Source organism: Curcuma longa, chromosome 11 (genome assembly GCF_044706935.1).
Source record: "Curcuma longa cultivar G26 ecotype Majalengka, Jawa Barat chromosome 11, ITB_CL_G26_1.1, whole genome shotgun sequence".
NCBI lineage: Eukaryota > Viridiplantae > Streptophyta > Magnoliopsida > Zingiberales > Zingiberaceae > Curcuma > Curcuma longa.
In genome coordinates, this window is record NC_133871.1 from 4,422,863 (window position 1) to 4,449,561 (window position 26,699).

The following is a 26,699-nucleotide window of genomic DNA, read 5'->3' on the forward strand; positions in this document are numbered from 1 at the left end:
CAGTTATGTATATATAGAACTCTCAAGATAAGATTAGTTTTAAGTCATACATACCCATTAATAAGGAGACAAGGTAAACTGGACAGATCTCTCAGGAGTAACTTGAATACTTAAGCATTCAGAAACTCTCTAATCGCCTTATCATACGGATCCTCAGCTAAAGATTCCATATATGTGTCTTGTGGGGTTCCGTTAAGCTGCAGCATGAAATCCTCAACCTGCTTCCAGAGGAAGAACGTAAATATGGTGGATATGGATGTGAAAAGCAGTTAAGAATAGATTGTATACCTCGACAAATCTTATAAGAGCAAGATTAATACTCTGTATGCACACATATTATATTATATATATATCCTCTCTGTTGTTTCAAGGGCATGCAATAATGAAACCTTTTACCTCTATTTCTTCCAGGATTTGTCTGCCTACTTCTGTCAGACTTGTTTTGCAGGCGTGAACTTCATGTTCCCTGCAAATACCGGTACATCTCTTCATCCTTAGAAGTTCTTTTCACCTCTAAATATGCTTATTGGTAAGTGCATGAAGAACTGTATGATATTTCATGCTCATCTGGCACAAGGCTCATCTTACCTGATGTCTGGAGATGGCACCAAAAAGGTTGACAAGGTTTCATCACTTTCACTTCCTTCAGTGTCACCATCAGTGGTGTTCGAGAGCAGATATGAGATTAAGATAGTAGTGATAGTCATTCGAAACTTGTAGAAAATAGGAAGTCCAAAGTAATTGTACCATTTTTGTGTTGTTCCCTCTCCTCATCTTTGCTTTGGTTCCTGTATTTCTGAGAGCATAATATTAGAGAAAAATTAGTACTTAGGCAACATAATTCCATGAAGTTTACCATTCGAGTAATTTGCTTGTGTTAGGTAACATAAACATATGCAAGTACCTGAAGATGGCTCTTCACTTGTTGAAGGGTGAGGCCAAAAACTCCCATTGTTTCCATTGCTTGAACGATGGCTGTAGGCTTGGCCTCTGCAATTTTATCAATTTGCTCTAAACAAACATTCCAAAGATGTGCATAGCACACAAATTACAAATTTTCTGCATCGAGAAACCTGAATGTGGTTGATGCCAGGCCAAGTGTTATTGGATATCAACGAGATGCAAACTATAAATAGCACTCATCAAGTGACTCCAGTATAAAACAGTAAATGTAACACTAGCCTACTACTTACTAGTGACTTACTAGCGCAAAAGAAAAAAAAATGAATTCAAGAAATGTTTATGTTTTATATGCGAGTACAGCGATACATTATTGCCATTTGAAATCATTAGGACTCACAAATTAAAGGATTTTTAGTGTTATACTTGTGATGCACGATATAACAGCCCTGTAAAACTTGTAATTTATTATAAATTTCAAGAAAAGAACACAAACCAGTAGCTCCTCCAAGCCTCTCGACAGCCACGACAAATATCCAATGAAGACTAGGAGTCCACCTAATGCGGAAGTTTGGATTTTGTTTGGATGTGCCTAATGGGTGTGTGGCAGCATCTGGGCATAAGTTCTCTCTGCTGGGCATCATAAATCCATTGTTTTGAAATTGATTGTAAGACATCTCCTTCTAGCAAACCATTGAGATTTAGTTAGCTAGGTGAGAAAATAATCGTCAATGTGAAATTGTAGGAAAGCATGGAACGCTTTAAGCTGTAAATTTGACAAAATAAAGAGAATAGAAACTACAAACAACCTTGGTGTTTCAACCTATGTTATTAATGCCCAATGCAATCTTTAGTATCCAAGTATTATTGGAAAGAAACAATATGTGTTCTTGTTTGCTATGTAATACAATAAATAAAATGTCATATCTTGCAAGAGGGTAAGGATAACAGGTTTAACAACTAATACATTCACAAGGAAGACAGTGACTGGTTGAAATTAAAACATGAGAAGATGAATCATGCTAATCTTACTCTGAAATTTTAATTATGAATACACCTCAATTCTAACTAACTCAACTGCACAAGCGCTAGTGATAATTTAGACGAATAGAACAAAACTATGATTGTCGGATTTGAGAGTGAAACTAGGAGGCAACATGTTTACTGCAAGTCATGATAATCCAGACAAGCATTCTAAAGAAAGAAAGAAAGACACTGTTGGATTTGAGGATGAGAATATAAATCAATATGTTTAACAGCTTGAGCATACTTTTTGAAATATTCTAAGAGAAAAGAGATCATGGAATGTATCAAGTTTCCATTTATAATCATGGATATGAAAGGAATATCAGAAGACGTTCTTAAATGAAGATATTAAAAATGTTCTCAACATACAATAATCTAAATAGACCTGTTTGATTCTCCTAGAGATCACAGTACATGGAAGCATGACCTTGCTCTTTAAATAGAAGTTCATTGTCAACATTTACCGTTCATTTAATTTGAAATGCTATAATCTTTGAATGGAGAGGAATGGATAAGACGGCATTAAATTCATCTATGAAAAATCTTAAAAGTTAAACGAAGATTTAGCAAGATGAAAGATTCCTACTGCAAAATTCTTTTACATCACATTGATATAAAAATCTATGAAATCCACAAAACATAACCATATATTCTCAAAGATATGGTGGTTGAGATGCTTGGTACTTCGCCAAGTGTACAGTAAAATGGAGTGGTTTATCCCTACTACATATGTACAAATAACAGAGGCAAGATATAGAAGAAAGCAACTATTGTCTCTGTGAACACGTCATGTCAGATTTTGAAGAGTGAAGTATTAACGACTCTCCAGTTTTTTGATTCAGCAATGAACCATAGGAACACAGCATCCACCAATTGTGCCTCCTCTCATACCAGAGCATGTGTAAGCCCATACCCATCCCATGACAAGTCTCCTATTGCGGTCAAAAGAGCAAAGGAAGAATGACTGTTAACTTCCATTTCCAGGTTACATAAGGAGTCGGTTTATAAACCTTAATATTCCTGTCATTTCAGAGGCAAAAGCATGTCATTGCTTCGCATGTGTTATGACACATGAAACGATGAGCGATATGATTGACATATTGAGATCCAACGTAGTAGATACTAGCCGATTATGTCATGATTTAGAGTGACGAAAACAAATATAAGTTGGTAGAGTTGTGAGATCATCTATGGTAGTGAGGTGGATGAGAGTGATGTGCTAGTGGATGGGCGATCCAATGTTAATGTAAGAAATAATTGACATGCTTCCTTAGACAAGGACAAAAAAAAAGCATTGAAAAAGATGAGAGGCTTAGGCAAGTAGAGTGGTATACAACTTGTGGTGCTAGAATTTGGTATCAATACTATTTCTATGACATCCTTGAAGCCTACAATTGACCGCGCGGAAGATAAGAGCCAATCGGAGAGGTTGTGACAATCAATCGAGTCCCTAGAAATAAGTGACACAACTAAGAGTAACCCAATGAAATGTTTGATGATGGCGGAAATATATTGTCAACATTATGGTAGTAGAGACTAGTAGCTGACATAATAGTGTATGCTAGTGAACACCAATCATCCTAACCTTTGGTATGGTATGAGAGACCGACTAGGCAATTTTGTATACCAAGATGGAAAAGGTAACCAATCAAATTATATGGAGGCAAGTCATGTCTTGTATGTATGTTTCATAACTCACTCAGGAGCAAGAAGAAGCTAAAATAGCATGTCATTGTGGCATTTCAATGTGCCCTAAAATTATGGTGATGGAAAAATATTTGTCCAAAAAAATTGATAAATGATCACTATGAGCTAGCTTTCTTGATAAATAATAATTAGGACCTAGATTTGTTAAATTTCATCAATCATTTTTCAGATTTTAATCATTAAGGTGAAATTCCTGCATAACCTAAGTAATTCGATCAGGCATTCAACTTCTAATTTCATCGTTCAATTGTTTGACGACGTCAAAAACCATAGGCATTGTCACCCTCTTTGTCTATCAAGGGGATGGAATGACAGCCATGCTCAGTCCCTAGTCCGTTGGAACTACTGATCTGAAGTACAGCTGGAAATTTCCAACATAGAAATGTATAGAGAGATTAATTTTATAAGTTGGATACAAGAGGAGGATAAGGAGTTGAAATAACTCAATCAAAATACCTTTTCAAGGATTATATGGTACAACTAAGCCAAATAAATTCAAATTAAGAAAATTGTTTCATCGCCAAAAATCACAGATTGTGTAGATTGTAAGAGGTGGATTCGTTAGCCAGATGAGTTTATTATGATTATTAATTGCATGAATCAAGAATTCAAGATATTCTACATAATATAAATACTCCACCAAAAAGTTTGATTTTAGTTCCAAATAAACGATATGTAGGATTAGTACAAGTTCTTGATATTCAAACTAGAAAGTCTACCTTATTTTAAAGGTATTTTATATCATACTCATGATTTTCAAAGAAAGTTGCATTGTGTACAAAGATGTTATTCCTTGGAAGATGAAATCAATTAATGGAAAACTACTGTCGATATTCCATATATGTGAATTTATGAGTTCATCTTGCAGAAAAATAATGAAGAATCTCAATCATTACCAAAATACAGTATATTATCATAGAGAAATTTCTAACATAAACTTCTATGTATCTCTATTGATGAGGATGGATATAAATCCCTATTGAGTGGGTATTAAAAAAAACAGCTTGGAAAATGAAATACCCAACTCAAACTCAGAATAGTTTTTGGAAAAAAATAAAGGGGAATAACAATACTGCATTTTGTTAAACTTATAATCAAACAGAAAAAAAGAGACAATTTATACATTCTATATTGATAATTACTAATAATCAACAAGACACATTTGTTCTAAGTACTTTGTGTCAATTATTTGAATCTTATCCGTCTATTGAGCTCTATACAAGGCAGTATCACTAGTAATATTAAATTAATAAAATCACTAATATTTTTCTTTGGTATCCTACCACTTCACGTACTCTATATAGATCATTTTTTATTTTCATTTTCTTTTGGTAATCTTTAGCATGATATTTACCATATAGAATCATCTTATCAGGTAAATATTTTCACAAATGATTAGTGGGATTGGCCCTACCAATCAGACTTGCCACAGACTAGTTCTCCAAGTAATTAAGCCTGGTACCACACTTGGAATGATCCAAGATAATTTGGATCGAATATGCTTTGGGAAAGAATCTGAAGCAATCAGATCCATGCCCACTCCTAAAGATAGCAACCTTAAGTTCATTACTTGATTCTTCAAAATACAATGAAAAGATCCTATTGCCACTGGCAGTGGACTAAATATAATTATGCTAATGAAGTAATATGGAAAACTTAACAAGCAAACACAATTGCGCTTGTTACATTTTTTGAAAACCAGGAACAATCTTTACTTATGTACATCAACGTAATGTAATATAAGAAAAAATAAAAATAATGGAGTTGTACTGGTATATTTGGTCAACCTTTTTCTTCCTAATCACTTCCCAGTTAATTGATTCCTGATGCAGGCCAGCGACAACCCTTGGATGAATGAGGTAAGGTCGAAGTTAACTGATAAAAAAAACTCAGCTCAGTTTAATTATAGAATCTAAAAAAAATGTTTAAACTGGCCTGTAGAAAATTGTTATAGAAGTACTGATGAGCATATGGATGATCAAGAATTACCACAAGTTATTTCAATCTATAAATAACATAACAAACAAGGAAATTATGTAACTGCTGATGACAAAGAGAATATGCTTCTTCTAGCATCGTACGAATATGAAGCAATTTGATCTCATCCACTATTACCAAAAGAAACATGTTCAATACACTAAAATAGCTGACATTACAAAGTTCAATCGTCTTCAACAAAATAATTAATTTTCTTCCAAAATAATTCCAACCATCCATGACAGAGACAGTGAATGTGAGCACCACTATCCAAAATGGCAACCTTTCAGCAGTAATTTCCAAAGATATAGGAACTTGGTTACCATAGAAACCAATAACAAACCAACTTTACTGGCATTACAACATTTTGTTTCTAATAAATTTGATAACTAACTATGCAAACAATCATTAAGTTGCTCATGTCACACATTGAGTTGGAAATTTAGAAGTACTTCAGTTAATTTCAGTCCACAATATGGCTAAGGCCTTTACTTGCATTTGGCTGCCACCTTGAGTATTGGAGCTGCATCAATGACCCACCCCACCTAGTTTGTCTAAGAAGTTTCAGAACTTGGATGGTATGCAAAACTAACCAGCAGGTGATCCTGTTAAAAAACAGAGATCTCGCCTGTCATAGCATGAGTAAGTGATAGACAAAGGAAAAGGAATACCACGAATTCAGCTGTGCATAGAAGCACAAAAAAAAATGAAACTGTTACACCATTGAAACTGACTCAAGGATTAGGTAACTGAATTCAAGTTAACAAAACTTGGAAGACCACCAAGAAGTCAAGCTCACAATTCACAAGAGTAAGTTCTATCGATCGTACGGCTAAAACTATTGACGAAACAAAAAATATGGCACAAACGTTGCATTTCAAGTGCATTAATCATTATTAAACGAACTGTTACCTCTTTCTCCGCTGTGGCTCAACACCGCGTAAAACCAGAGAAATAAAGAAACTTCCCCAATATTTCCGCTGATCTCGGCACGCGTCTGAAAACTAAGACTTGGTTTTTTTCTCTCTCTCTCTCTCCGACCGAAATCAGTGACTTTCACCAGAACCAAACGAAAACCACGGAAAAAGAAAGCCTCGTCCCTCACACAGCAATGCCGGCGAGCAAGGGCATTCGAAATAGTCTCTGAGCGAAGGTTCCTGGAGATTCGTAAGATTAGTCGATCATCGCCGAAGAAAGAGAAATAGAGGGAGGGAATGAAGAGAAATCTAGGGTTGATGGAGAAGCACGGTAGCCGCCCGTTCTTCTTCCGAGCAAGAGGAAGGGAAAAGAGTCGTAACGCTCGCCGCTTGTTTGGGGTTCTGGCATTGCGCCTCCATTCTTTTCTGATTCCACCCAGAAAAGCTTGTACACTTGGTGCTTGACCGTTACCAATGCCACGGCCGTTACCCGTCTCACGTGCTACTGGCCCCGTGAGATTGTCGTACCGCGTCAGCCGGGACCGGGACCGGGCCCGGGCCCGGTCGAGCCGTGCCCAGACCGGGAACAGCACTGGCTCGTCGTCGTACCATTATCGCTCAGCCTTACCTTACCTTCAGCTAACTCAGAGCCCGTGACTGAATTAATGTTTAATTTATTTTTAAAAAATAATTAAATTAGAAGAAAAAATATTTAAAATAAAAAAATAAATAATTGAAATAGAAAAAAAAAGTTGTGTTTGGTCCTGTCGAGGAAGCATGGAACCTAAGTTAGCACATAGCAACAAAGGGCATGATCAAGTTACACTACACATCGCCTAAAACAACCTCTTATCTTACTTGAGGTGAATATAAAATTTCACATATGGTCGTGGTGCGATCACGTGGGACTGCTGAGGTAGCGAATTCCATTTTTTTACAAAAGTGAGGTGAATATAAGATTCATTATAGCCACATGCCTTAGTAACATTCTACTGACACTCAGACCTCTAGCTAGTTTATTGGGTATTTTCGATATGATAATGACGATCGGAATGATGTTTACTTGATGAGAATGCATCTGATAGGCGATCCCTCGGCGCCTCGTAGCCGAAGAGGTAAGCAATGCAAATTGTATATGCCGGCTTCGACATCATCTAGTTTCAAGGCTTCCACCAGAATGATCTCCTGAGCAAAATGAATCAACCAAATAGATGAGAAGATGAAGAACACAAAGAAGTTTACGTTAATTTGTTAAGTAGTTATCACTCCAATGTATGAAGCACGTTAAGGCCGGTCGGAAGCAATCCAGTCCGACGCAAAGTGCTTAGTTAAATGAGGTAGATGACCGTTGTTGGCGATGAGGGACTAACTCGTATCGTAACCTAACATGGTCTATAACAGCCACATGTTCATCTGATAAGGCCTAGAGTAATGGCACACCTACTGGGATCAAGAACAAACATACTTGCTCTGGTAGCATGATAAGGTTATGAAGGGAGACAATTCGATAAAAAATACCTAATCTAGAGAGCAGACATGTCTAAGCATCTTTGGTTTATTTGCTTGAGAACAACTAAATAGAGTCGAGATACAAAGATTCACTTACCCGACTTTCTAAGAAAACCAGATGGGAAGGGATCAAATCATCCCAAGCAGCAACTGACAGATAATCCACACCTAGAACATGTGCCAACAAGTTTCCAGTCAGTAATACAATCTAAAAAATGGAAATTAGTATATTATTCAAAATTAAAGGCAGTTAGGAGACTGGCAGGATGAAAAACTAGTGAGAAGTTTAAATATTGTAGCAGTATACCAACGGTGTTCTGCAGCAAGCCGAAGTATAACATTGCCATGCTACTCTAAAACAATTGTCATGCTAATCTTAACTGTTTTTTCTCTGGTTTTTTGAATAATTAGAATTCTTCTGAGCTAAAATTTTAGTTCAATTATGCAGGTTATTTAACTTGGTGATACTGTAACTAAAGAGTTTTATGATGCTTCAGACAAACAGGCAAAATAAGGTGAGCTTCAAGTAAATGCTATCTTTGATAAAAGTTTTAAGGCAAATTTACAAAAACTCACATTTTAGAAGTGAAAAAACTAAGGGGGCGTTTGGTTTGGAAAATATTTTCCATTTTCTGTTTTCCATTTTCTATTTCTAGTTTTCTATTTTCTGATCTAGTTTTCAGAAAACAGAAAATATGTTTGGTATGATATGTTATTTTCTATTTTCTAGAATAGAAAATTGGAAAACGCGTTTGGTTTGATAACTATTTTCTATATTTTTTATTTTTTTATTAAAATAAAAATCTAGAGTTTTAATTAATTATCTTAATTAATCCAACAGTCTTTGTCTAATCCCACGAGTTTTAATTAATTAACTAACCTTAATCCAATTCATCAATTAATCTTTTATCAAATTACCTAATTACACATATTAATCCTCAATTAATTAACAATCTAATAGTTATTAAACTAATTAACTAACTAATGATTTAATTAACTAATTAATCTAATAATTAATTAACTCAATTAATTAAAACTAATCGGTAAAGGAAATAATCGGTAAAGTTTCCTTTACCGATTTCGTTCGGCAACTTCTCGCGTAGCTTGGACCGACGGCAGAGGCGGCGTCGACAGGCGGCGGCGACTCCGGCGTTGGTGGGCGGCGTCTTGAGCACAGGCAGGCGGCAGGCGGCAGGCGGCTGAAGGGCGGATCGAAGTCGCGAGGGCCGTGCCCGGAAGGCTTCGCCGGGCCTGTGCGGCGCCTCCGGTGGCGTCGCCGGGCTCGGGCGGCGCCTCCGATGGCGTCGCCGGCCCAGACATCGCCGGATTTGAAGCTTTTCCAGCGATTCCAATCCAGCCACGACGCACAGCGGGAGGAGAAGAGGATCAGCGTCGGCTCGGGGAAGAAATCCGCAGAAGAAAACCCGGAAAAAACGCGGAATCGAAGGAAAAAAAACCCGGAAGAGATGTGCTCGCTCGCTGTGCTCGTCGTGGAATCGAAGGGAAAACGCCGCGTTTTCACATTTTCCATTCCCAACTGAGATTTTAGAAAACGATGATTTAACGTTTTCTGTTTTTCTGGAAAACGAGTTTTCATTCTCCAGAAAATAAAAAGGAAATCATAAACCATTCAGCGTTTTCCATTTTCCTTGGAAAAGGAAAATGGAAAACGCTGGAAAACGCTCAAACCAAACGCTGCCTAAACATCTATTTCTATATTTTCATTGGCCTTGGATTGCATTTCTGAAAGTTCATGAAGCACCAAATAGTATGAGAGAATTTTTTTCAAAAACAACATTTAAGACTATTGTAGAGAGAGGCTCCACCTATAGAACTTAAACGTACCAAAAATCTCATTCAAAAGAGAGAGAAGAGAGGGACAGATACCCAACAGTTGAATGAGCCATAAGAAGTTGCATCAGTGTTAAGCATCAAGACAGTTTACAACTTTTTTTTTTATATAGCACAAGGAAAATGATTTGCAACTAACCAACAAGTTTGATGTCAGTGTTGTCAACAAGCCACTGGGCACCATCTTTCATAAATCCAACATAGCTTGAATCAAACTCCTTTTTCCACATAAGCCGCCTGCAGAATTATTTATTCCCAATAAATTGTATCACTTGTAAAACCAGCTGACAAGTATGTCCTCAAATGTGATTTTGTTGTTTCAACCATCAAAAAACTAACTCATATATGCAATAAAATTTATTGTGAAAAATATAATTTTTCTAGTGGTGTATTATGTATTAAACACATTTTCTGGCCCTGATATATTAATATGAGATGGGACTAATACGGAACCATCTTTAATACTATAGAGGGTAGAGCATCAAGCTACAAAAGAAGAATATGTATATTGGGGTTGTCTAATAAAGAACACTAATGACAAAATGTAAATGGAGGTAAGTGGGTTGTCAGCCTAGATGGTACTATCAATAATGACAATATGACATCTACATATCTGCCTTGAACTTCCAAACCCACTCCATCCATATATTCTACGTTAACCATTAAAATACATTGAAAATTAAATCATTTAATTAAAATATCTTTCATTTAAGTTCTTAGTTCTAATCGGTCTGAGTTATTAGTTAATAGCATTAGCTTGTTTAATAACATTGTCTTACAGATAACTGTAAAATTCCCTGATAAATGTGAAAAAGCAATAAACATAAATAATTAACTTTTAAATGACAGGAAAAAAATACCGGTCGGTGTTTAGTGTCCTGAAAAGCACACGACGAACTCCTTTTGGAATATGAAGAGATTTCATTACTTCAGCTGCATCAAGCAAAAAATGTTTGTGATATCTACTATATATGATACTTATAGTGAACCTATAAAACGTATCAAGTCTCTTGCTTTCAGCTAATTTATTTCTGAAATTCAAGTAGACTATCCAATCTCCTTTTTTTCAGTCCTTTAAGAATACACTTTTTGAGCAGCATTAACGTATCAAACCAATAACTGTGAAAGGGCATGCTGACTTTAGCCATTATCAGAATTGTTTGGATTTAATGCAGGATATGAGTCCGTCGTCTAAACTGAATGAATGCATAACATATCCACAAACTGGATGGCAACAATACATTTTAAGGTGTATATGGAATTATAGATATTCAATAGATTGGTTTTTGGTTCTCAAGTTTTTTATAAGCTAAAGTTTCTGAGATGAAAACTCAGATGCAATCAACAGTCATCCTTGCTTTCACTCAGATTGCAAGCATGTTCAAGAAATTAATTGAAGCATCCAACATCATTGTCATACTCATGATGAGAAAGATAGTTTGGCAATCTGATGCAGTTACAGATATTTCAGCAAAGGAAAATATCATGGTGGTGGCATTGTTGAGATTAAATTATCAAGCTTGACCTTGTAACAGAGTGGAGAAAACATAATTTACCAATCGAATATACAACAAGAGTACAATTTTCTACCCATTTATAATCAGAGTGATTCAATTAACCAGGCTGATGGTGAAACTACAATAGTAAATGCTCTGAGTGGCTGAAAATGCAGAAAGAAGAAAGTGTGGAAGACAATTCTAGGAAGTTTAGAAGAACACCTGTTATGTTCTTATCCCTTGGAATATCCACTAGCAATGCTGGACCTGTTAAAAATTCACATGAACTATTAATTACATTCAATGACGTCGCGACAAGGCATAACTGTAAGTGCACTTCTTTAATTAGGTTAGGAGTCAACAACAAAGAATAATTAGTTAACTATCAATAACAATAATCAAGTTTGAATTCATCCAATGAGATCCAATTCAAACAATCAGAAAACATAATACAAGCAAATACTAGCTCTGCATATACAAAACAAACATGTCGCTAAATCACTAAATTATTCTTTGAGTATGACCTCAAATTCTTTTCTCATTGAGATCTGTAGGGATTCCTTACCCCATCTTCATCTATCTCATACAAGCATAAATAGATCTTAGATCTATAGTGGTATCTGACAGAATAGCAGGGTTAATGGCTTATTGCCAATCATGAATTTGCCTGGGAGAAAGGTCAAATCAAGCAGATTTTCCTACAATTAGGTGCCGGAAAAAGAGAAATTATAAAAATGGTAATCAAGTATGTTTGCACAAAGCATAATTGGTTGGTGTTACTGATTTAAATGCTGAAACTAGCACAGGCAACTTATGTCCAAACTGTCACTATCTTAACACTGTTATATTGGGCTACAAGAGACATAAGATGTATCAACACAAGAAATTCTAACATAATCAACAACAAAGGAACATTGTGCTAAAAGGAGATTTGTTGTGCCCAAAAAAAGTGCATCTCAAGGTTTAATCATTCTCAAACAGATCAGGTGCATAATAAATGTTACATGGAGACTTAATTAACATTTGAAATTATTAAGACCATTGACCCTCTCCCAACAATCCAGTCAATAAGGCTTACTGAGCACGAACGAACTTTATGACAGTAAACTATTAATCAGACTCGTACAGGATGGATTTTCTGCATTTTTTAAGTTAGTGATGAGCTTGTTGTCCATTCTAGAAATGCCAATGCAAATAGGTAATATTGTTCCTAGTCGAGCTATAGTGCGATGAAATAGAGAGGGCGGGAAACATTTTGTTAGTGATTGTGGTTGGCCTTCATAATCATACAAGTTTCATGCTTAATGACAAAATATGCAAACTTATCAATAGTATTTTCAATAATATGGAAAAGTTACATAGAAATGCTATTAATGTAACAAAATAGACAAGTTGAGTTAGTCCTAGCTATTTGTGGTAGGCTAAATGCAACTATCTCTCCTTGAACAAATACAAATAAGATTCATGAACATAAGGTTTCAACACTTATAAAGCTGGTTGCAGGGCCTATGCGGCCCTCAAACTTTTTCCTATGGAATGGGCATTGGCAGTTTTAGTCAATATATTAACCTATTAAAGTATAGCAAATAGCAATCAACCCGTATCAATATCACATAAAGGAATACGATCGTGATTCAATTATTATTCACATGAAGCATGGTTTCATGATCGTATTTACTGGGCATTTACCCACAAAGATGTAAACTACATAATAAAGAGGGAAGCAAATAATATGTGGGTTGATGATATATGTGCAATCAAGTTAAATGTTACTGGATTTGTAATCTATCCTATAGATGACTTGTAGGAATCCTTACTGTGTCTCAACCCATAAGCTTTGAGAAGCTCATCACAGGCGAACAACGGAGAGGAGAGGAAAGACAAAGACCCTGTACGAAAGCTCCACCAAGACAAAAGTCTACAGGTAGCTGATTAGCATAGTTGTTCGATTAACTATTTTTATTTGAGGTATGGTTTCATATTTTTATTTTTGATTTGTAAGAAAAGTTAAAGATTGGCCTTCTTAACGAATGTTACGTTCTAAATTATAACTAACACTATTCACTTTCTGAATCTGAGGAGATAAAAGAATCGCCTGAAACTTAATGGTTCCCAAAAAAAACTCGGATTTTGTAGAGAAAGATATATTGGGCTCAGAAAAATCGCTCCTTTCCATGTCTACCATTTCTGTCCTTAAATTTCCTGATCAGGGTACAGGGAATGATGGGAAGGATTAGAGAAAAAGGTGCAGTATCAAAAATTTTTGTCGTGGTCAGACCTTTATCATATAAGTTATTACCTATCCTTTCCTCAATCCCAAAAGTAGTATCTTTCTTTATCCTTTATTGATTAACAAATTCTAAAAGATATGTTAGAAATTTGATCCTGGTTTAGCTCCAAGATTAAAACACAACGGAAAATTTGTAGAAAGGCTACCGAAATGGGGAAAAGGCAACAGACTTAAATCCTGAGGAATATAAATATGCAAAATCAAATCGAAACAAGCTAGAAGCGACTGTGATGGGATCATTGTTGCTTGGCTCCACACAAACAAACAAACAAACAAAAGAAGAAGAAGAAGAACACAACAACAACAACAAACAGGCCATAAGCCTACTGAAAACGATGAACATCCACATGAAAAGTTATCGAGCACCTCACCGTTGAGGACATGAAGATCGAGCGTGTCAACGTCGAAACCAGCCTCGAAGTAGTGCAGGAACACGTGACCGGGAGCGTCTACGTGGGTTCCTGAATGGGCTGGAAGCTTCATGACCGAGCTGTTGGCTTTGGATCCATTCTTCATGGACCCGGCGAGCCAGAGGAAGCTGCCGAGCCCCTCGTCCGACTCCCACGACGGCATGTCCTCGCGATAGAAGTGAGTTATGTCCAAAATCCTCCCTGAATCGTACTCCTCCATCCGATTCACCACCAGCTCCGCCGCCTCGACGCACTGCTCCGCCTCCGGGTATCCCGGATGGGCCGAGGCGGCAGCCGCAGCGGAGACGACGCTTACCAGCAACAGGAAGTGGAGAAGAAGGGCATGAAGCGGCCTCGCGGCAGTGGTAATCATGGCGTCCGAGGCGAAATCGATCAGTAGGTTGCTCGATTTTGGATTCGGTGAACGAGGAAGAGCGCCGGAACACGATTTTAGTAACGACATGATGCGTAGTGAACAAGCGGACTAAAGTGTAACTGGGCTGGGCTACGCCGCCACGGCCCATTAAATTTCCTTTGTCCGCTCCGCCATGTTCATACCGGTCCGAACCTGAGCCCCTCTGCCAAAATTATTATTTAAAATTTTAAAAAATGATTAAATTTCTAAAACTAAATTAGCAAATTTTATTAAATAAAAATTCTTAGCATTCACACAATTATATTCCAAACTTAGAATAAAATATTAATTCTAAAACATAATTATACAACCACAATAACAACAATATCTGTCTTCACATTAATTTTATTTCACTTAAACACATGTTTAACACTAGGTGATGAAGGTAGTAGTCGGAATTTCTGTAGTGATCTCGATCGTGTTCGATGCCGATGATGATTTACTTGATAAGAATACACCGAATGGGCGATCCCTCAGCTCCTCGTAATCGAAGAGGCAAGCAGTGCAAGTCGTATACGTCGGCTTCGACATGATCCAATTTCAAGGCTTCCACAAGAATGATCTCCTGAACAATGTTGAATCAAGCAATCTCATGAGAGCTTATCAATGTGATACAAGTGAGTTACAATGATTTTCACTCACTCGACTCCGTAGGAAAACGAGATGCGAAGGGATCAAGTCGTCCCAAGCAGCAATCGACAAATAGTCGACACCTAAAACATACGAATAGCGATATGATCATGACATTATCATGCTAGTTCCGTCGAATTGAGATCGAATTGGATCAATGGTTCAGTCCCGCGACAAGCGCAACGACTTGCAACTCACCGACAAGTTTAACATCCGTGTTGTCGACGAGCCATTGGGCCCCATCTTTCATGAACCCAACATAGCTCGTGTCGAACTCTGTTTTCCACATGAGCTGCCTGAAAAATGCAACAACATATTCACACAACTAATCACTGAACTATCTATACATTTCGTTCTTCAATGATGTTACAGATCGTCCTTGAGCATCGAAATCCTCAACCTCCGACTCTGAACTTGTTATCTAACTTGAAAACCTACAATTTCAGGAAACAATTGTATCGAACACTCGAGTATTTGATATGTTTGTAACCTGTCAGTGTTTAGGGTTCTGAAAAGCACACGACGAGCTCCTTTGGGAATGTGCAGAGACTTCATTACTTCAGCTGTCGACATCAAGCGAAGAAGTGTGATTTATCCACATCTTTTTTTATCACTTTTTCTCCTATTTTCTCAGATCTTCATTCGAGTAATTAATTTAAGAAGTGGTGTTTGTTTGTTTACCTGTGATGTTCTTATCTCTTGGAACGTCCAGTAGCAATGCGGGGCCTGTTAAAAATAGGAATGGGCCCAGCCCGGAGCCAATTAGGGCGCGGGTAACTATTTATGGGCGTATCAGTAAATGGTTATCCTGAGGGAGAGGGCGCGAAAGGTACCGTTGAGGACGTCGAGATCGAGGGTGTCGACGTCGAAGCCGGCGTCGTAATAGCGCCGGAAGACGTGTCCTGGGGCGTCGACGTGGGTGCCGGAGTGCGCTGGAAGCCGCAGCTCGGAGAAGTAGGCGACGTCGCCGTCATCCATTGATCGGGTGAGCCGGAGGAATCGGCCGAGCCCCTCCTCCCGCTCCCACCCGGGCATCTCCTCCCGGTACGCGTGGCTGATGTCTACGATCCTCCCCCCACCGTACTCCTCCCGCCGCACGACCGCCAGATCACGGAGGCCGCACTCCGCCTCCTCCTCCTCCTCCTGCGGGTAGCCCGGATGGGCGGTGGTGGCGCCGCCGGGGGATGGCGAGACAAGCAGGTAAAGGAAGAGGAAGAAGAGAGAATCAGCAGCAGCGGCAGCAGCCATGGCGGTTGGTGGGGAGTGAACGTCCATCTCCTGCCACTCTTTTTATAGCGAATGAGGTTTGACAATTCGCAACAACCGTGTTAATGGTAAAAAAAAAAATAAAGTGAGTATTTACCTTCTCGATGCACAGGAGCGCCGCCGGCTGATCGGCGACGCCGTCAACAGCCGCCAGATTGGACATTGTTCGAACGCTGATGGAAGATAGAAGAAAAAAAACAGAAAAAACAATACTAAAATTACTCATGCAGTTTATTATTTAAGTAATTTTGTCTGTCGATCATATTTTGTTTGTTTTTCTCTTCTTCTACAGTCGGAGTTCATGGATTTCTCACATGGAACAGTAGGAGGCAGCATCTAGTGGAGAGGAACAGAGCTGTCCTGAGCGTCCTTCAGCTCGACAATAATTGTGGGGGAAGGGCAGCTTTCGATGCTTGTACAAGACAAAAAAGATATCTTGTGGCCTCCGAAGGGAGAAGATGGGGCGAGTTAGTGGAACCAGAGCAAAGCTGAAAATATTAGGTCCCAGTTTTCTTCTCACTTTTGGTCTTTTTGTACTGTGTTTGCTTAGACGGTTTCTTCCCCTCACCCAAAATAAACACAGCCTGATTGAAGGAAAAGGAAACAGTTCTAAGAGATGAACAGAAGATTTGTATGATTGGATAAAAGAAGGAAAAAAAAGTAAAATTTAGATCTCTTAATAATATCATTGAATATCGTATCTACTTCTGAAGAAGCTGAAAGTTTTGTCCTCTGATCAGTTCAGGGTTGGTGGTCTTCTGCCCTCTCCATTCCTCCTCCAACGAAACGCGACGCTAAAAAATTAAAAGATTGAAGAAGAAAAAGAAAAAGGAAAGAAAATAAAGAACGCAGCATCCGAGGACACACTCCTTTTCTCCCTCCCTCTTTCTTTCTCTTTCTGTTTCTGCAACAGTTGTGTAATTCAATTTGAACTGAAGTGTGAATGATCCATTTATAATCCAACAAAGGAAGCTTTTTTTTTTACTTTAAACACCAGCTGCTTCACTGGAACCGACGCCGCAAAAGGAGGAGATTTATGCCTCGGAACAAGTAATGACAACCATATCATTCACCTCTGCATCAGAGATTTTTGGTTTATTAAACTAAGCGATCGGTTCAGAAGTCCACACATGGCATCTTAATGTCAAAGCGCCATTAAAGTGAAGAGATCGAGGCATGCACAGTTAATGATCGCCGACAGGCAAACTAAAGTTCTCATTCTTCTCCTTTATTGCTTTCCCTCCATTCGCTGACAAGTCGTCGGAGACATTGTTGAAACTTCTCTCTGTTTTCTCTTTGATAAACATTTCGATGGAAAACGAGCGATGAGAAAGAGAAGCGATGCATTGAACATAATTTTGGGAAGACAAGAATTTTTTTTCTTCGTTTTTGTGATTAGTTGAACAACGATAGGCATCTGGCTCTGCTTTTTTATCTTGTTCGGGAGATTCAGGAGTTGAATCGCCGGTCAAAACTGCTCCTTTGAGTGTTTTCTATGCTTGAGAGGAGCGGCAGCAGCTGCCTCCGGCGAGAACGAAACAGGGGGAGGCCATAACGGCCATGATCCGCACGAACTCTCGCTGCTGAAGCAGGAACCGACCACTCCGCGGGGACTCGCCGGCGATGAGAGAGAAGAATGCTTGCGCTTGTGGCCAGTCGCATTGGTAGCGCTCATGGATTCCGCCATTAGATGGTAGCATCGTTCCAGGTTTTCCTGTGGATTGGAGTGTAATGTGGTGGCAGCCATTAGCAGCGAGGAGTGCAATAATGGAGCAATCAGGGAGGAGCGAGGAGGAAGCTGACAAAAAGATTCAACCTTGGAGGGTTTGAGGAGAGAAATGAGATGGTGGGCCTCTTGCGGCTCCGTCGCGCGGAGCAGCGCCGCCGCCGCCCATACCGATGCCGGATATCGAACCCATTCCCAGTCTTCAAACAATAGAGAGGAGTCATCATTAAATTGGCGTGAAAAGATTCAAGTTTTAATGGAAAGGAAGCATTTTGAGGATAACCCACCGGCGATTACACAGAGAAGTGCCTCCTCTGATCTCCTCGCCAACTCCCGGATACGGGCAGCAATGCCGCCGCCAGAACAGAGACGGGGGAGAAGGTGATGGATGAAGGAGAGAGCGGTGACGGGATTCATCTTCCACCCGAGAGAAGAGAGCACCAGGAGCTCCATTCGTCGTACGGTCTTTGGTTCGAACAAGAACCCACCTTCCTCCGCCGAAGAAGCCGCCTCTGCCGGCGGAGGCGGAACCTGGAGGTCTAGCAGCAGAGGCACGCGGGTCTCCTCCACCTTCGCCGCCAGGGACAAGCACGCCACGGCGGCGAGCCGCCCCATCCAGGGCTTGTCGCTCTGGAGCCGCATCAGCGGCTGGCGGCCAGCGCAGGGGAGGAAGCACCGGTCAAAGTAGCTCACCGCGAGCACCGCCGTCACGGCGGAGAAGCCGTGCCGAGCAGCAGCGAGGACCACCCACTCCACTTCCACCTCCCTCGCCCGTCGGAGGTGTAAATCGCCACCGTCTCCTTCGGCGACCAGTAAGGGCAGAGCCTCCGATTCCTTGTCGGCGAGCAAAGACAACACCTCCTTCCAATCTTCCCCAACGCCGACGGAAGCCTCCACAACCGATACAACATGGCTCTCGGTCTCATAGTCTTCTCTTGACGAAACCACCGGAGCCATTTCCTCTGCTCCTCCTCCCTCCATCTCCAAGCTCTCTTCTTGGCAATACAGATGATCAAAAAGAGGTAAAAAAGCCATCTTTGTCTTCTCCAAAGACCAGAAAGATAAAATAATACACTTTCCTCATAATAAACTGTTGGAACCGGGAAGAAGAAGACGAGAAGGAGAGATTTGGGCGCTCATCTTCGCCATGGTTCCGCTTCTTTCCTCTTTCCGCAGTTCAGTGGATGAAGGGCGCGCTGAAGACATAAAAGAGTCTTCAAGTTCATGGGGTTTCACCACGCCATCACCACCTTTTTATTTTATTTATTTTAAATTATTTTTTAATGACTACTTTTTCAGCATGCTTATTTCCCTTTTTTATTTTATTTTCCTTATTTTTAATTATAAAATATAAAAAAAATAAAACAAACAGAAAATGTTCAAAACAGCGAGCTACAAAATGTAACATCAACACTGTCAAGTTGAGACACAAACAAAAATTCTCAATCAAAATTAATTTAAGAAAATTAAATTTTATAATGTCATATTTTTTTAAGTTTTCAAATTTATAAAAAAAATATATTCTTCACTCTTTCTTGTCTAATTGTCTTTGTTGGTAAAGTGGATTCCTCATCTTTCAAAAAAAAACAAAAAGGAAAAGAAAATTTATTGCTTTCTCCATTTTATTGTTATGTTTAACATATCTGAAATTTTCACCTTGACTCTACCCTAATTTTCCATCTCCTCGAGTAAATAAGATTATGAAAACTTCAATCTCATCCATCTTTAATATTTTTTTCGATCGTCGACTACAAAATGCATGCAATAATAAAGAACACACTGCGGTGTGCAAATCCACAAGCTCTTAGATTGCAAAGCACTCCAGCACGAGATGCTGCATTAACTGCACCGACACCAAAACTACCAACAATGTACAGCTCCAAGGAAAACCATGGCGACAGAGCTCAATCTGCACTCATTACTCACTCAACTCACCACACTCAAGTTTCTTTGGGTTGATGAATCAACTCAACTCAGAAGAATACAGTCGAGGAAAAGGACTCAGCCATGCATGCACCGGAAAGGAAAGAAGAACAGTGGCTTTAAGTTGCTGCAGGAAGACTACGCACTGCCATTTGCATCTAATGCCATCGTTTCCCAAGACGTTGCCATCGACCAAACGGACGGCAAAGGACAGAGACACTCTACTCGAGTTCCCATGCTTTTCCCTACAGTTCAATCTTCATGCAATTTTGTATGTGTGCCCTGCAAGGCAAGGCAAAACAGTTCCATCAGGATGACAAATAAAACAGGTGGAGTTTCAGCAGCATTGAGTAGATTCTGAGTGTCTAGTTAGATTAAAGAACACCACAAACTTCAGGAATGCCAAATGTTTTGTTTCCATTTGCAAGTAGCAAATTTTAACATGGTTTGGTTGTGAAAAAAAGGCTTTGGAAAGATAGTCCAGCATACTGATGAATAACACTAAACAAGAAAAAAAATACTGCCTTTATAACCCTACAAAACCTTATTACTGTTGCCTCTGGTGAATAACAGACAAGATTTAGGATTAAAGACAACTGCATTAGAATTTGAAACATTACAGTCTGTATGTTATCAAATAATACTACATTACAAGTTTAGTACTAGTTTGGAGGTATTTTCTCATCATCATCAAGAACAAGTGGCGGTGTTTGTCCTAACTATTTGCGTTCAGCCATACGAATCTTATTCCTCCATTGAAATATGGAAGGCAATAAGTTAGTAATATTCCTTTGTACTTTCTCTATCCCTTACACTAGTAGATTTTAACTCTTGTAACAATATAATGTATTGCCTGCCTTTGACCATATCTATGTCATCCCAACTTATCGTAAAAGATTTCGATAAGTTCTCAATTTCAACTACCCATGCTTTATCCTATTGGATTATATCTTCATCAATGCCCTATACATATAAGACAATCTCCTCAGCTTTCTGGGTAGAATGATGCTGTTTGCATGTACATGTTACACACACACACACACATATGTAAGAGCAAAAAATGAGGAAGTTTGACAAAGCAGATAAGTTTCTGCATTTCCTTTCTGTCACAGCAATTTATCATAGTCATTATCTTTCCCTCAATGTCAATATCACATTGTAGATGATGAGTAGGGAGAAACAACAATTAGTCATTTCCCTAGAAGTCCCAAATAGAAGAGAAAATTCATGTAGTCGGGAGAAAATGAAATTTCAGAGCATCCTTTAAGGGGAATGCTGAAATGTTGTGCTCAAGGAAAACAAGCATACATCCATTATCGCATATCAAACAGAAAGGCTATACTAACTCATGTAAATTTCACTCCCTAAATCCTTCAAACAGGTGAGCAAAGAAACAAAACCCCAACATAAAAAAAGAAGACTATTGTGCATATCAAATGTAGCACTTCAAATACTTCATCCATACTCGATCATTACCTCCATTATAAATTGATAATTGGAGCTTGTCTGATGCTGGCACCATTTCAGTATTATAGGACCTGACACTGCTGGAGATTATACAGGCCATTTTCTGGACCTGCATCAATGTGTACCATTTTTAGTCAAACACAATTGCATAATCACTGCAGTTTCACTTTTCATGCCTTCTGTGGCCCAAATGGCAGGTTCAGAAAACATTGATGAAAAGATTCCACCACCGTGCTCTTTCCTCTCCAGCCATCAGCTTCTTGATTGCATTGCATTACCATTCAGAAATCCTGAAACTTCACATTACCACACTGCCACAGGCATTCAATGAAATCCAGAAGTGGTTCTTTAAGCATTATCTCTGCACTTAACCTCTTTCTCAACAGTGCTTCAGCAAGATTTTGGTAACGATGAAATTATTTGTGTCGTTAAGCTGCAGTCAAGAAGGTAGTCAATAAGTGCTGCAGGTAAAAAGAGTAAACTGAGGGGAGCAAGCTCCATGTGGTTTAATGGAGCAGGTCTCTGTGACAGCCACTGCATTACATTTATCATGTGATTCTTGCTTGTTTTCCCATGTTTGAGAAAAAAAGTCAAGAAGTCATCTGATACCTCTGTGTGATATCTACATCCCACAAGTCAATCCTTACTGCACACTTCAAACTTTTTCTGTTCCTCTGTTCATCAGCTGTTGCCTTTGCATTGAAGAATGCAGGAGCAAATGGCAGGCGCAGTACGAATTACTCCAAGCAAAGATGCCAGTTTTCTCCCAGTTGTGGCAATGTCTTATGTTGGTCATCATGCAATTAATTAATTAGCAGCAGCTGAACTGCCGTTCAATTTTCTGTGCAGGTTTTACAATTTACAGCCATTCCTCACATGCATTGGCAGCTGTTTGCCATTGCTGTTGCTTGTGGCCCAGCTTGGCATGACTTGTTGATGATGGTTCAAAACTGCAAGTGGAAGTTCTGCTTCTTAGCTTGATGGTGTCCTTATCACTATGATTTTGTTTTCAATAATCTCCTTTGCAGATTAAGCGATTATAGATGTGATAGGCAAAATCGAACTTACACATGGTTCTTCCGAGTGGAAGTAGATATAGACCCTCAAAATTGAACCAAACAGAAACGTAGTCAGGTAGAGTTGCAACAAATTGGCCCAACTTGAGGCATGCTTCTGGTTCCTAAGATTCCTAAACTGGGACCATTAACAAACACCATGGCTACCTGTGTATTCTTTCATCAACTATTTTGAAGCCTCAGATGTTTCCTAGCCACCGTCACTACCAGCTCCTCTCCTGATATAATTTCAAGCCGATCTCCAGGTCACACCCTAATCACAACACGTCAGAAATGAGCTCCTTTTCCATGAAAGGACACACACAACTGTGCTTTCCACAGTAAAGAACATGAGCAAGCGTGGTGATACTGATGCAGATGGCACAGAGGGTTTCTGTCTTTTACCTTGTTCCACAGTCCACCTGCGGCATAAGAAGACGTTGAGTGGATGAGTTGGACTGGATCAAACAAAGAGTAGGAATGTGCGAATAAGAGTAGAGATCGAAGGAGAGGAGAACACCACCACCATGGCTGCCGCCTCAAAGGAAAAGAGATTTTCAACTTTATAACTTTTCATTTTGGTGAAAGACGACTCCTTTTTTGATGTATGCATGGTGTATGTTCCTTTCTCCCTGCTGCTAAGCTTCGAATGGCACCGAGTTGGTAAAGCTGCCTCTACATTGCTTGAAGAACTCAGAAATGGCGAGGAGGAAGTTATAAATATGGAGGTGTAGAAGGGAGGAGGGGGTTTTGTGTTTTTGAGGAGAAAGATTGGATTTTTGAGGTCGGGAAGGAGGTAAAGGAGGGATTTTTAGGTGGATGAAAGGGTTTTGGGATCTTAATCGTGTGGCCTCGTTGGAGGAGGACGACTACGGTGACCTGGCGGAGGCGATGCCCGCCGGCGGAGAGGAGGATAAAAGCAATACGGTAGGGGTGGCCTCCGCCGACGCAGAGAACAATGCGTGCAGCTCCGGAGGAGCTGTCGGTGACGAGGGCGAGGCGTGTTGCTGCGCCAGTAAGATCTTCGGATTTTCCATCTGCGCGGAGGAGAGCGATCCGCCGGCAGTCGTCACAAGGCAGTTCTTTCCTTTGGGCGGCAGCGTCGGGGGTAGCGGAGGTGGTTCTCTGCCTCCGCCCCTGGTGCCGCCGCTTGGTTCTCAATGGGCCGGCGGCCTCAGGATCTGCCACTCGGCGGAGCGGGTGGTGGTCGGGAAGCCAACAGAGGTGCTGCATCCGGTGAAGAAGAGCCGCCGCGGGCCAAGGTCAAGGAGCTCCCAGTACCGCGGCGTGACCTTCTACCGGAGGACCGGCCGGTGGGAGTCCCACATATGGTCAGCTTCCTCGCCTCTTTCCCCGTTCCCAAACAATAAAAATTGGATCTTTAACCTGCTTTTTAGAGCTTCTTTGCTCATCTCTGTTTCTTAATCTTACGTGCAGGGATTGTGGAAAACAAATCTATTTGGGTAAGCAATGAGAGTTCAAATCACAAAGCTACTGAATTCTGATAATTTAAGCCAATAACTTTCTGAACGATCCTCTACAGGTGGTTTCGACACTGCTCATGCTGCAGCGAGGTGAGACCGTCGCCTCTCTCTCCTGAACAAACTGTGGCTTCAGTTTCCAACTTAGACATTTGCCACACTAATCTCTGTCACAGGGCGTACGATCGAGCAGCGATCAAGTTCCGTGGCATCGATGCAGACATCAACTTCGACTTGGAAGATTACGAAGAAGATCTGAAACAGGTGCGTGAAGAACTCACTCCACCTATTGCTCTTAACTTCCCCCAGTTCATCTTCCTCTGTTGCAGATGGGCAATGTCACCAAGGAGGAGTTTGTTCATGTTCTTCGACGGCAGAGCACGGGCTTTCTGAGAGGCAACTCCAAGTACATTGGCGTCACATTGCACAAATGTGGGAGATGGGAGGCTAGAATTGGACAGTTCTTGGGGAAGAAGTACAATATTGTTTCCTCCCATGCATTAAAGAAATGGAACTAGTTTATTTCATGTTTCCTTTTGTTCCTTATTTGGCTATCATTTGTTAACAGATATGTGTATCTTGGGCTCTTTGACAGTGAAATTGAAGCTGCTAGGTACGTTAACTTTTCCGTTTGATGTATGATTTTTAGTTTAAAGGATAGATTTTGCTTCTTGCTCACTTCCTATAGACATCATCGTTTTAGAGCTTATGACAAGGCTGCGATCAAGTGCAGCGGTAAAGATGCGATGACAAACTTCGATCCTAGCTTTTACTCGAATGACCTCGATCCTCAGAGTGGGTTTTCAATATACTCACACATGTTATGTTCCTTCGCTCTCGTTATTGATTGATCTGTTCATCGTTCTAAAGTTTGCATCCCAAACTTTTAGCTGTTTCTGCTCAGCATAATTTGGACCTGAGTTTGGGGAGCTCAGGATCCAAAAGGGATGAAGACTCAAATGGCACAGAGTCTGAATGGAGTCGCAACACCAGATTAAAGGTTTACTTACCTACCATTCAACTTCGCTTGTTTCTTCAGCTAAGTTTGCATATAATTCCATGTTTGTGGATTACTAGTTTCCTGAGAATGAAGGCAGAAGTCTACATTCCCCGACCGTTATCAGTGCCGGTGAGACGTGCAAGTACTCGCAGCTTCTGAGGAGAAATGAAGCCTTTCCGTTTGTCGAAATCATTCCACCGCAACTCGCGGCTCCTAGATTTCATCAAGTAGGTTATCCTCATTCCTTCAACTAAGGTTTTTTGCTGCCTCTTATGAATACAGTTTTGCCACAAGATGCAGTATGCAAGCAGCACAGATGGCATGCAGTTCGGTTGGGGGAACAGCAGCAGAACTTGGCTGCCGGCCACTACGCCGTCGACTCACTTCTTCTCGGCAGCCAATTCTGCAGCATCATCAGGATTCCCACCACAGACACCAGCATTGCCTTTCAATTGGCAACAGAAGAATGAGTACCAGTCAATTAGGCCAAGCTAAAAGAAAGCATAGCACCCTGCAGTGGTGGGATCTATTGCCTTTCCTGTAAAGGACCAACTTTGGCCTTGTTTTGTTGCACCACTCAACCAAACAACTAGAAGAAGGGAGTAGTGTTTGTGCGTTTAAAAGGGTAGAGTGAGTTGCTGTAGGGCATGGCAAAGGTTAGATTTTAGATGCCTTAAATTTTGGAGTTGTTCTCCCTTGTGTCTAAGGGAAGGAATCTCCTCTTGCATAGTAGTTCAGATTGTTTGATCTAGTTCATGCAATGTAAAACTACTACTGACTGCAAAAGTTTACATTGTTTGAGAGCAAGAGAACTATGATAAAAATTTACATAAAGCTCCCCTTGGTTCAGCATATACGGATAATAATTCATCACAAATCGTAAAGCTATAGCTTTATTGTTCTGTTTCTACAACTAGGGAGGTGCCATGGTAAATGTACGATTATAGAGTAGAGAAATAAGCTCCTTATGAAGGAAAATTTTCACAAGACTTTTTCTAAACAAACAAATTCATTCGTCACCTTTGTCCAAGTAAACATAAGTGTAAATAAGCTGGAGTGAAGCTGGTTTAGCCAAAGAAGTTTCTTTAGAAGAAGAAGCAGAAGAAGTAATCTCGGACTCATCAATAATTACTGAGTTGCAAAAGTTGATCTTATCACATGCATATACTAATACATTTACTGAACAAAAAATTGTTTCATACCACTAATGAAAAGAAAAGAATTCATCCTTCTTTTGACTGGCAATATGTATATGTATAATTTTGTAGCGTTCTCATGGCACTGCAAGTTTGTGGCTTTTTTCTCCCAGCAGGGAAGAAGAGAGAGATGGCAAGGAAAGGAAATAGGAGGGAAATGCCAAAAGAGTAGTAAGTGATGGTACCTCCACTCTGGTCCTTTGTTTGTCCTTGCGCTGTTTCACTTTACAACAAGGCGTACCTCAAAATGATCAGCCATGGTCAAACACTGCATGTCCAGAAATGAGCACCTCTGCACACAAATAAGATGGGGAAATCAGTAGTGCGTCATTATGCTTGCTTATGCATTAATTAATCATATTCCAGACATCCCCATGCTAAGCTAAAAACATTACTGACTATACTGTAATTTAGGTAAACTGAATACTAATTGTAATAAGCTTAGAAGAAATGCAAT

At 39.9% G+C, this 26,699-nt stretch overlaps 5 protein-coding genes and 1 long non-coding RNA gene across 6 annotated transcripts; 2 read left to right on the forward strand and 4 right to left on the reverse strand.

The window, feature by feature from the left end:
- Positions 1-27: 27 nt before the first annotated feature.
- Positions 28-6,600, reverse strand: LOC141838117 (myb family transcription factor IPN2-like). The gene is made up of 8 exons (XM_074725517.1): positions 6,523-6,600; positions 5,421-5,508; positions 1,397-1,583; positions 905-990; positions 748-796; positions 589-643; positions 397-466; positions 28-218 (listed from the first exon to the last, which is right to left on the reverse strand). Exons 3-8 carry the CDS (start codon positions 1,575-1,577, stop codon positions 111-113), a joined length of 549 nt encoding a protein of 182 aa, XP_074581618.1. The 5' UTR covers positions 1,578-1,583; positions 5,421-5,508; positions 6,523-6,600; the 3' UTR covers positions 28-110.
- Positions 6,601-7,364: 764 nt separating this feature from the next.
- Positions 7,365-14,521, reverse strand: LOC141838906 (cyclase-like protein 3). Its single transcript, XM_074726529.1, has 6 exons — positions 14,045-14,521; positions 11,606-11,650; positions 10,748-10,820; positions 10,027-10,124; positions 8,134-8,204; positions 7,365-7,712 (listed from the first exon to the last, which is right to left on the reverse strand). Exons 1-6 carry the CDS (start codon positions 14,454-14,456, stop codon positions 7,587-7,589), a joined length of 825 nt encoding a protein of 274 aa, XP_074582630.1. The 5' UTR covers positions 14,457-14,521; the 3' UTR covers positions 7,365-7,586.
- A 202-nt stretch (positions 14,522-14,723) lies between these two features.
- Positions 14,724-16,598, reverse strand: LOC141839480 (cyclase-like protein 4). The gene is made up of 7 exons (XM_074727225.1): positions 16,492-16,598; positions 15,962-16,406; positions 15,810-15,854; positions 15,619-15,691; positions 15,327-15,424; positions 15,141-15,211; positions 14,724-15,063 (listed from the first exon to the last, which is right to left on the reverse strand). Exons 1-7 carry the CDS (start codon positions 16,555-16,557, stop codon positions 14,938-14,940), a joined length of 924 nt encoding a protein of 307 aa, XP_074583326.1. The 5' UTR covers positions 16,558-16,598; the 3' UTR covers positions 14,724-14,937.
- On the forward strand, positions 16,343-17,015 carry LOC141839481 (uncharacterized). Its single transcript, XR_012602697.1, has 2 exons — positions 16,343-16,432; positions 16,507-17,015. It is a non-coding gene; the product is annotated as an uncharacterized LOC141839481 (long non-coding RNA).
- Positions 17,016-17,671: 656 nt separating this feature from the next.
- On the reverse strand, positions 17,672-19,275 carry LOC141839479 (cyclin-D3-2-like). Its single transcript, XM_074727224.1, has 3 exons — positions 18,408-19,275; positions 18,211-18,320; positions 17,672-18,108 (listed from the first exon to the last, which is right to left on the reverse strand). The coding sequence occupies exons 1-3, from the start codon at positions 19,153-19,155 to the stop codon at positions 17,863-17,865; spliced, it is 1,104 nt and encodes a 367-aa protein (XP_074583325.1). The 5' UTR covers positions 19,156-19,275; the 3' UTR covers positions 17,672-17,862.
- Positions 19,276-23,384: 4,109 nt separating this feature from the next.
- On the forward strand, positions 23,385-25,837 carry LOC141841256 (floral homeotic protein APETALA 2-like). The gene is made up of 10 exons (XM_074729404.1): positions 23,385-23,896; positions 24,003-24,028; positions 24,109-24,139; positions 24,223-24,310; positions 24,376-24,521; positions 24,615-24,659; positions 24,750-24,841; positions 24,937-25,046; positions 25,124-25,273; positions 25,347-25,837. Exons 1-10 carry the CDS (start codon positions 23,385-23,387, stop codon positions 25,539-25,541), a joined length of 1,395 nt encoding a protein of 464 aa, XP_074585505.1. The 3' UTR covers positions 25,542-25,837.
- Positions 25,838-26,699: the final 862 nt, after the last annotated feature.

Coding starts and splice junctions, on each gene's coding strand:
- LOC141838117 (XM_074725517.1), bottom strand. CDS start 1,577: ATGTCTTACAATCAATTTCAAAACAATGGATTTATGATGCCCAGCAGA. Junction 797..904: donor AAGTGAAGAGCCATCTTCAG/GTACTTGCATAT, acceptor TTATGCTCTCAG/AAATACAGGAACCAAAGCAA. Junction 644..747: donor GAGGGAACAACACAAAAATG/GTACAATTACTT, acceptor GTGACACTGAAG/GAAGTGAAAGTGATGAAACC.
- LOC141838906 (XM_074726529.1), bottom strand. CDS start 14,456: ATGATTACCACTGCCGCGAGGCCGCTTCATGCCCTTCTTCTCCACTTC. Junction 11,651..14,044: donor CGATCTTCATGTCCTCAACG/GTGAGGTGCTCG, acceptor AATTTTTAACAG/GTCCAGCATTGCTAGTGGAT. Junction 10,125..10,747: donor AGGACACTAAACACCGACCG/GTATTTTTTTCC, acceptor ATAATTCTGCAG/GCGGCTTATGTGGAAAAAGG.
- LOC141839480 (XM_074727225.1), bottom strand. CDS start 16,557: ATGTCCAATCTGGCGGCTGTTGACGGCGTCGCCGATCAGCCGGCGGCG. Junction 16,407..16,491: donor CGCTCCTGTGCATCGAGAAG/GTAAATACTCAC, acceptor AAAGAGTGGCAG/GAGATGGACGTTCACTCCCC. Junction 15,855..15,961: donor CGATCTCGACGTCCTCAACG/GTACCTTTCGCG, acceptor TATTTTTAACAG/GCCCCGCATTGCTACTGGAC.
- LOC141839479 (XM_074727224.1), bottom strand. CDS start 19,155: ATGGCTTTTTTACCTCTTTTTGATCATCTGTATTGCCAAGAAGAGAGC. Junction 18,321..18,407: donor ACTTCTCTGTGTAATCGCCG/GTGGGTTATCCT, acceptor TATTGTTTGAAG/ACTGGGAATGGGTTCGATAT. Junction 18,109..18,210: donor CTCTCCTCAAACCCTCCAAG/GTTGAATCTTTT, acceptor TCCAATCCACAG/GAAAACCTGGAACGATGCTA.
- LOC141841256 (XM_074729404.1), top strand. CDS start 23,385: ATGAAAGGGTTTTGGGATCTTAATCGTGTGGCCTCGTTGGAGGAGGAC. Junction 24,311..24,375: donor ACGAAGAAGATCTGAAACAG/GTGCGTGAAGAA, acceptor CCTCTGTTGCAG/ATGGGCAATGTCACCAAGGA. Junction 24,842..24,936: donor GAATGACCTCGATCCTCAGA/GTGGGTTTTCAA, acceptor CCAAACTTTTAG/CTGTTTCTGCTCAGCATAAT.